The sequence below is a fragment of the Colias eurytheme genome, chromosome 17, assembly GCF_061535395.1.
Source record: "Colias eurytheme isolate Ceu_HAF_F1 chromosome 17, ilColEury1 Martin Lab GWU primary, whole genome shotgun sequence".
NCBI classification, from domain to species: Eukaryota; Metazoa; Arthropoda; class Insecta; order Lepidoptera; family Pieridae; genus Colias; species Colias eurytheme.
In genome coordinates, this window is record NC_142996.1 from 7,446,987 (window position 1) to 7,456,294 (window position 9,308).

The window sequence follows — 9,308 nt, forward strand, 5'->3', positions numbered from 1 at the left end:
ACTGTAAATCGTATTCTTTTAAATAACAATGCCAAATCAAAAAACAAGAAAACCATTTATTTTAGTATTATTATTTTGCAAAGTCAGTTAAACTTTAAGTTATACACATAAAATCAGTTCCTAATAAAAGTTTACTATTGGTAGAGTTTTTTCAAAAAACAAAGTGCGCACGCGCGGGCGGCTTCCCGCATCGTTCATTGGGCGCGGTTTTTTGAATTGTTTGATATCGGTATCGGTTGTTTTATAATCGGCGATACCGATATATCGGCTTGCCGATTATATCGGCCGATATATCGGTATCGGTATCGGTATCGTTACATCCCTAGTTTAAATATAAAAGTACTCTATAAATAATAATTTTGAAGTATAAAAGTATTGTCCACCTTAAATGCTTACTCATACTTATCAAATTTCAAAACAATAAAAAACATGAATTCTATTTATCTTAAATAATTCAAACAAACTTAAAAGACTGGAGATAGCTGCAAATGAAAACACGCGCCAACAAAGCATAGTCTAGGCCACTCTAGGCTTTGCCTAGGTAATAAATAAAATGTAATAGGTTGTAAAGAAAATGTAAGGGGAGGCCCTTACTTACAGAACTTAAGTCCAGAAGTACTTTATGTAACTATTACAAAGTTTATCCACGGATAAACTTATATAGCGTACATCACTATCTAATACACAATTCTCAAATGATATAATATTATTGAGCATCTTAAAAATAACTAGGCAGCTCAATGTAACTGCTTATAACTTATTCGCCAATGAAAAGCCGGGTCCCCTACGCACGCGTATAATATGTTTTACAATTCTAAAATAGCCGTGGCTTGTTTACAACTAGAAATGAATAACATAAATAAAAAAATATATACTATGGGTTACTACCCAGTAACTATGTCTTCATGATCGAAACTTATTGAAAGTTCTCCGCCGTGTCTGTCTCACTGTCTGTGTCTGTTCGCGGTAAATTCGAAAACTACTGCACAGATTTGCATTAACTATGTACCAATAGTTGCGTGATCCTCGACCAAGTTTTGAGTTAGTACATAATTTGTTAAGTTTATGACTATGCAGGCGAAGCCGAAAGAAAAAAAGGCGCAGCGGACCCGGCTTTTCAGAGACAAAAATTTAAATAAATACCCTAAGGGTTTTCTGAAAACGTAGCATCATAGTGAGTAATTATAACTTACTACCTACTAATCGTAAGTATGTATATTACTTATCGCAAATGTAAAGGTGGTATATAAAAACTATGACTATATTATAATAACATCACACACACGTTTATCTTAGATATGCTAACACATTTAATATCAGTGTAATACAAAGGTTAATATTGATTTGAATACTTACAAGTTATAATGTATAAAGTTACTATAACTTTATTCTGCCATGCCAGTATTTTTTAAATTTATATTAGTGTCTATGGCCTTTAATACTCTCTTACAAATTACCAGATACTAGTTGCAAATGACTTAGTACTATTTATCCATCTAATTTTTGTATTCTAAATACAATAATATAGGTAGTAGAAGTATAGATAATATATCTTATTCAAAAGTAAATTCATAAATATTATACTCAAAAACTGTCTTAAGACAATCAAATATATAAAGTAGCAAAGATATCAATATTTCCGTGAGATTAATATTATAAAAATACAGTAATGTTGCTTGCAATACTGAGAATATAAGAAAGAATCTGCAACAGTTCCTCAAACGCTGCAGTCACAATACATTCATTTGCCAGTCTACGCTTTCATTGCAACCAAAAGGTAGGATACCCTCCATTATAACCAAACATTGTTTAAGACCTTCCTGACAATCGCATAGCTCAATACAAGGAGCGTAACTCTCCAATTCTTCGCAAAGGCTACATAGCTTACGAAATATTTTAATTGCCGTTTCTTTATCGCCATGCTGTAGCTTATCAATAATGTTGTAATTGAGAAATTTATTTTTATTTCTGGTTATTTTCGGCGGAATCTTCTTCTGTCGCATAGTCAGGTATGTGGGCCAGTTGTTAACACACGCCTCACACATGCACATGAATTTGTATTGGAACTGCAGTGAAGTCTGCCTCATCATGCGGTCCTCTATTGCATGATGGGCACTGAAAATGAAATTGAAGATATTAGAGACTTTAAAATCATAATTTTGATGAAAACAATTTGCTGAATCTATCCTTATGTACATGTTACGCTCCAAGAACGAAATTTTTTGCTCAATGCAAAGAAAAAAAAATTCTGTGTAAGAAGCATCAAGGTATTGGGATTTTAATAGACAGACAAACATAAAATGGAATCAGGAATTAATTTACAGACACTTAATAAGAAACATCTGTCAGAAGTAGGTAACCTATTTTTATTCAAAATCCTATCCATATCCTTTCCATAAAAATAGTTAACCTACTTCTGACGTAATTACCAAAATTAACAAAAAATCTCATTTACTTTAAATATAAATATGACATACTAGAATGGTGGAAACATAGAATAAAATATTTAAATTTTAATATAGGAAAAGTTTAACACTTACCCATAATTATCATATAACTGCATTCCTTTTTTAATCGGTCGCAAAGCAAACAATGTCATGTTACTGGTACCGAGCTGGCTGTACCTCACTACATTTGGGGCACATGAGTGATTTATAAGGCTGTGAAATGCATAAGGTGCACTGGCTATATTTATATCTCCAAATTTCCCATTCCCGCCACCCTCTGTATTAGCACTTATACCATGCATATTTGTTGGACTAGTCATACTATGAAGCAAAAGTAAACCAGCCACACATCGCCATATCTTTTCTTTGGCCTCTTCAGTATCAGCATCCATAAAATTTGTTTCATCTAAAAGAAATTTCAAAAACACAGCAGCAGTAACTGATTTTTGAAATATATCAGATATAGATCTTCTCTCCACATTGGTTGCTAAGGTGTGTATTGAGGCATAGTATTTTGAGTCATACACCCATTTATCACCAACTTTTACATGACCATGAAACTCTGTATCAACATTTGACTCGGCTTCCTCGATTGTCTTATATAAAGACTCCCAATCTGGATGATCAGTGCGAGCCTTAATAACAGTTCTTAGAGCAAGTAATTCAAGTTTGGTGAAATTCATATCTACCAACGTAGCCATCAATGGACATTCTACTTCATGATACTCTTTCCAGGCCTTTGAGCTACATTCTTCATTGCAGTAAAGAGCAAAGCAACAATTTTTGCAAGGAATTAGATTCAGTTTCCTAGAGAGACAATAACTACAGCCAAATAAGAGCTGTTGCTTTAAAAGTAATGCAAAATAAGGTTGCTCCTCAACAAGTACTTCACCAACCCTAATATCTTCCTTTGCAACAACATGTCTACCCATTTCCTTGTTATAAACAACTTCAAGTTTTGTGCTGGCACCAACATATCTTTCACTTTTTTCCCCCTTAAATGTTAATATATCTTTTCCTTCTGGGTTTTCTGGTTCATCTTGAATACTACTTAGTGCTTCCTTACATAGCTCTTTCCTTTTTATCAATTTATCCCGAACTTTTTCAGGGTAATTTAAGGAAAAGCAATGTTCAATATCTTGTAAAGATTCAGCATATTTGTCTAATGAAAAAAATACAGCCGACCTATTAGATAGTGCTAGTGCATAACTTTCTGAATCCAAAGGGGCATAAAGAAATGATAAATTATAATATTGCCATGCCTTATAATGATCTTTCTTTTGATAGCATTGGTTGCCTAGGTTACGATAATGTGTAGACACTTCCTCACTTTTATGGTGCTGTAAAATACTTGGGAAAAATTTGCTTTCTTCAAAGACATCGTAAACTAATAAAACTCTATCGCTATTATTATCTGCTACTAATAATTTGCGAGAAATATCTGCAATTTTCCTCTGAGAAGTGAGTTTGTTTATAGCATCTGCATAAATAACGTCAATAATCATTGTGATAATTTATTTGAATATGTCTCACTTTGCAACACCATTTATTGTGATAAATCTCGGCTGTGAAATGGTTTATGTCGTCGAGCAGAGACTGAAAATGCAAAATATACCAGAGGACAAATCCGAGATAGGTAAATACTGTTGTATATTAACCTGAAAGCTATCAGTTATATATAAATTACAGAGCTTTCAGTTATCAATTTGTTTAACTTATTTTTTCAGTACTCACCGATATAACAACAGTCCTTCTACATGCAAAGCTCCTGGAAGAACTATTTATACCACAGCCCGTTGCTCCTCATGCCGTTATCAAGCAACTCTTAGAAGATATATCTGCCTCATCGATTATGAGACTTGATAGTTATTCTATGAATAAACTTTGGGATTTAATGACAATGATCTTCAAATGGCAATTAGCTGTAGCGACAAATCAGAGTATTTTTGACATCAGCCGGCGACATTTAAAATGTGTAGCCACTTTACTACCGGTTTATTTCCCTAGAAAAATAATTGAAGACACAATCAAAAGATTTGACGATTTAGCAATGATTTTCACCGAGAATGATTATAAATGCCTTTGTAACACATTAATACTTTGGTTTTCTGAATATCATTCAAAAATTTCCGTCCTCTTAAGACTAGGACTGCAGCGCAATGATGGCACTTTTAATTTACCTGCTACAGTTAATCTTAAATTTCTTAAAAATCTAGGGGAAAATATTTATAAGCACGATAAGAAAAAGAAATCTATTGATGACTATCACATTCACTGTGCTGATGATAATGAAATCCGTTGTTTATTGGGTCCTATGGAAACTGCGTCACCGCAAAAGCAAGCTTTATATGAAAATCATATTGAATCAAGAACCAAAAAATGTTCACCAGTAGCATTGCACAAGTACAAACATTTTAAAAATATTGATTTGAGTCGTAAAAATGTTCCAAGTAATGATCTTATTTTTACAGCTAATGTACCAAAAACGACACAGGAGGATCTGCTTGAAATGTTGGAAAATGTATCCCTTAACTAAATGTCCGTATAACACATTAAAAAGTCATGCATTTAAATACTTTTCATCATAATCATCACTTCATCAGTTATTTTTGTTCTAGTATCTTAAGTTTCTACTTCTCCGATTATTGGTCAAATTCATCTTAGCTGGCAATAATTTACTCTATTAAAAGTGATTCCCCGATTATATTACAAATCAACAGTAAAATCCCCATATATGTATTATCATAAATGAAGCGCACGAAAGAGCGGACCAAAGATAACTATAATAAATAATAATATATTAGGAGCGGACAGGAGCGGACTCATTTCATTGTCCTATGAGTGAATTCGTTAATGTTAGAATGTTCTTTAAATTTTCTATGTTTATTTATGTATGTAATTTTAATTTAGTATTTAAGTTAGTTACATAATTAAGTTTATTTTGTAAAATAAAATTGTATCTATGTCAAAGCTATGACGGATTGGGCATTGTCCTGTAATGTGCATGTACAATGTTTTTTAAATAAATAAATAAATAAAAATTTTATTTCTTTTCGATTTGATTAGAGAGGGGAGACCACTTGGCCTTGAAAGAATACCTACTTGTTGAGTTTGTTCGAGAAGCTTCTCGGTGCGAAGTAAGTTAAGCCGAACGCCCAAACTCCTTCATACTGAATTGCTGCTGAATTAAACGTAAAATTATAAGTACCTAGTACTTATAATTTTAGAAGCTCATGATTTTCCTAAAAATATTTATATACCGGTAAAACCTGCTAGCTTTGCCAACGGTTGCAGACTTTGCCATAGCCAACTTCTGAGGGGAAAAGTGTAGTCACATCTTAATATCAGTTTTTTGTCATGTATGCATGCCTTTATAGTAAAATTTATGAGTTAAATGGCAAAACCGAATGAGATGTGGCAGCCCAGCTTGTTTTTGAGTGCAGGTCCACACTGCGAGCCTAGCGCGGTTGCGACGGCGGGCGCGAAATATCAAACGTATGAAACGCGCCTTTGCGTCCACATTGAAATGACTATGGCGGAAGCCTAGTGCGACGGTAATGAGCGAGCCAGCGCGCGTAGTTTTCAAACTCTCCTATCCGCGCGTTCTGGCCACACTACGGGCCTAGTCAGCAAGCGACCCAATGCGCGGACGGCGGGGGTATCAAACCAGTTCGGTCTTGTCGCTCGACTTCTTATATTATATCCTTTATTGTTTTTCGTAAAATAGCGGTAAATACTTAATTGTTGAAGTGAAACTTCTTTATTTATAAGTGCGATTCAATCTAAAACACTTATATACACCACAGTAATTTTGTAGGGTATAATCTCAATTCTTCATATAAGATTCACCCGTTATTACTCTGTTTTATTTATTTCGTGTACAACTTCTATAATGATCTCATCTCAAAATCGGACTGTCCAGTAAAAATAGCAAATCGTCCAAAGTTTGCAACACCCGAAAAACGTCGAACCGCTACATGAGCTCGCGCGTCGGTGTGGCCACCGCGAGCGCCCGCTCGTCGCGCCCGCCTAGGCCGCCGCCACCGCGCATTCAGTGTGGACGCACACTGAGATGTAATTTTCTGCGGTTACTTTTTTCGAATTTTGGCGGTATGAAACTTAGTGCTCCGGAACTTTTACAAAAACAAACGGGAAAAGCATTGCCTACGTAAGTATTTTTTTTGATATTATGTTAACATAATGTTCTTTAGCTAAATAAAAGCTGATTTACTGTGCTACAAGCTACCTTTACTTCGCAATTGGTATTGGTAAATTCAACAACCCCAATCACAACGTCTGTGATGGTGACTTTGCCATGTTTTGTTGGAGGTTAGGGCTGCCACAAAATTTCTGATGAATATTTTATCAAGTTTAAAATAACAACAATTTTTATATTCAATCAAGATCATATAAATAAGAATTTGTCATTGTTTAAATCTTTTAGGAATGTCGTGTAATGTGTGATATTAAAAAAAAAGTTAGTTAGTTTAATGAATACTATTTTTTTTTGTTTTATTATGTAAAACAATTCAAAGTTACGAAACTAACTAGAAGTAATTGATTATGTTTTTTTTTACTTTTACTAAATTGTTCCTACTACGAAAACATTTTTATTTGACAACCCTAACCCTAACTTCTTCTTATATAGGAAATATTTTGGAAAGGTTGGTGAATTTGCCACCTTCTTAGAGAGTTAAATTAAAAGTGCTAAATAATATAAGGTTTTTACTTTATTTTACGGGATATAGGAAGAGTGCAAATATATTACTTTTTAACCTCATAAACTCCAAAAATTTCATTTTTTCTTTCATATGGCAAATTTACCAGAAGTGACAGCTAACTTTGCCATAATTGTTTATATGCTTAAAATATTATAATTTACAAAAATGAAATAGATATTTAGTAGGGATGTAACGATACCGATACCGATACCGATATATCGGCCGATATATCGGTATCGCCGATAATAAATCAACCGATACCGATATTTTTTTATTAAATTCTTTCTTTTCTTTTATGTTTTTGCATTGTATTCATTCATACTGTTATATTTCTGTTTCTGTAATAGTGTTAAGGAAGAGCGGAACCTCCTGACACAAGCATTTTATTTGCTTACTAGGAGTGTTCCAATCACAAATTTGTTTATGTAAAGGAAAGAAATAAATAATATTGAATTTTTTTAATTTTTAACGTGATAACGTTTTTAAAATTGTTTTAGTCGGGTGACATGTTCATAAACTTGTGTCACACCAAAAAAACCTCACGAGCGCGATCGCAGGTATAACGAGAGAGAGACGGACCGATCTCCCGTTTCATCTCGAGCGCTGCCACTGCATTATGTTATCACGTAAACATCTCGATCGTAAACCTACTTTACAAACAACCAATTTTTTCGATATCAAATAATTCAAAAATCCGCGCCCAATGAACGATGCGGGAGGCCGCCCGCGCCCGCGCGTGCGCACTTTGTTTTCTGAAAAAACTCTACCAATTTATAGTAAACTTTTATTAGGTACTGATTGTATGTGTATTACTTAAAGTTTAACTGACTTCGTAAAATAATAATACTAAAATAAATGGTTTTGTTGTTTTTTGATTTGGCATTTTTATTTAAAAGAATACGATTAATCCATCAGTCCTCGCAATCATAGACACAATAGAAAATCTATTGTGTCGCGCCCCGATCGTCCCTTACGGTGGTCAATGGGTTAACAGTTGTCTCTGTTAAATGTTGGTAACTTTTTATGCATAATTCACTATTTATTTTTCTACCAAGCCATCGATATCGGTATCGGTATCGGTATCGCCGATACATTACTACAAATATCGGTATCGGTATCGTATCGGCAAAATCATGTATCGTTACATCCCTAATATTTAGTAATAATGTAAATTTTCATGAAATTTACTACGTCTAGGTGCAGGTTACTCATTACGTTTTCATACAATTATATTTTTTTAAAGCGACTCAAACTTTTTAACACATGAAAAAGTGGCAAAGTAAGCAGGTTTCACGGTACCTACTTCAAATAGTTTTACGGCGGTCGGTAAAAAAAGCGGCTACGTACTAATTGTTGACCGGTTTTAGAGTGATGGCCAAGCTGCACGGCTTTTTATATAAAAGATACGGCAGCTTAACTAACTTCGCTTTAGCTTAAACTAAGAACCGGTAAAAATTCGCACCTGTTAGAATAAATTAATATTTAGTGCATTCGAGGCATTCCGGATGTCGGGTAATTCGGAAAATTATTGTGAATACTTCAGAGCATCGTTTTATTTTATCGTGAAGGCGTCAAATGAAAATAAACGGGCTTGATGTGACTAAACAAATATTATTCATTTTTGTTTAATCAATCACTAGTTACGTATTAATTTAACGTTATTGCATTAAACCCCTTCATCCAGAATTACCCAAATAACATTAAATAAAACACAAACCTTAAATAAAAACTATTTTCGAAATCAAACAACATAATTCTGTATCAAAAATATTTTATTGTACAAAATTTGCCAACATTTAATGTTATGATTGTTCAAACAAAAAAACCTTATATATAAATACTCTATTTATCAGTTTTTCAAAGGACCAGTTCCATGAGTCGCGAATTAAATTACTAATAATACTTAATTAAAGATATTTAACAATTCTTGACTCATCATGAAAAAACATGTCCTATCAAAACAACATTGTAATTTTACAGAAAAAAAATAATGTTTCAAATTTAGAAAACATTCACAGACCAATAAAATTGGTCTATGAAATTCACAATAATCTTTATTAATTGGTAAAAAAGCGTATCCTTTTTAGATATTTAGTCATACAAAGACTTAAACTATAAACTAATAGTTAATATAACTTAA

The 9,308-nt window shown here is 33.3% G+C and overlaps 2 protein-coding genes across 2 annotated transcripts; one reads left to right on the forward strand and one right to left on the reverse strand.

Moving 5' to 3' along the window:
- Positions 1 to 331: 331 nt before the first annotated feature.
- On the reverse strand, positions 332 to 3,952 carry Smyd4-4 (SET and MYND domain containing, class 4, member 4). The gene is made up of 2 exons (XM_090111881.1): positions 2,541 to 3,952; positions 332 to 2,115 (listed from the first exon to the last, which is right to left on the reverse strand). Exons 1-2 carry the CDS (start codon positions 3,950 to 3,952, stop codon positions 1,731 to 1,733), a joined length of 1,797 nt encoding a protein of 598 aa, XP_089968007.1. The 3' UTR covers positions 332 to 1,730.
- A 6-nt stretch (positions 3,953 to 3,958) lies between these two features.
- OSCP1 (Organic solute carrier partner 1) lies at positions 3,959 to 5,038 on the forward strand. Its single transcript, XM_090111882.1, has 2 exons — positions 3,959 to 4,083; positions 4,175 to 5,038. The coding sequence occupies exons 1-2, from the start codon at positions 3,972 to 3,974 to the stop codon at positions 4,981 to 4,983; spliced, it is 921 nt and encodes a 306-aa protein (XP_089968008.1). The 5' UTR covers positions 3,959 to 3,971; the 3' UTR covers positions 4,984 to 5,038.
- Positions 5,039 to 9,308: the final 4,270 nt, after the last annotated feature.

What these genes read in the sequence shown, in the direction of transcription:
- Smyd4-4 (XM_090111881.1), bottom strand. Translation starts at nt 3,952, where the DNA reads ATGATTATTGACGTTATTTATGCAGATGCTATAAACAAACTCACTTCT. An exon ending in CAGTTATATGATAATTATGG is followed by an intron (nt 2,116 to 2,540) that starts GTAAGTGTTAAA and finishes TTTCATTTTCAG; the next exon opens with TGCCCATCATGCAATAGAGG.
- OSCP1 (XM_090111882.1), top strand. Translation starts at nt 3,972, where the DNA reads ATGTCTCACTTTGCAACACCATTTATTGTGATAAATCTCGGCTGTGAA. An exon ending in AGAGGACAAATCCGAGATAG is followed by an intron (nt 4,084 to 4,174) that starts GTAAATACTGTT and finishes TTATTTTTTCAG; the next exon opens with TACTCACCGATATAACAACA.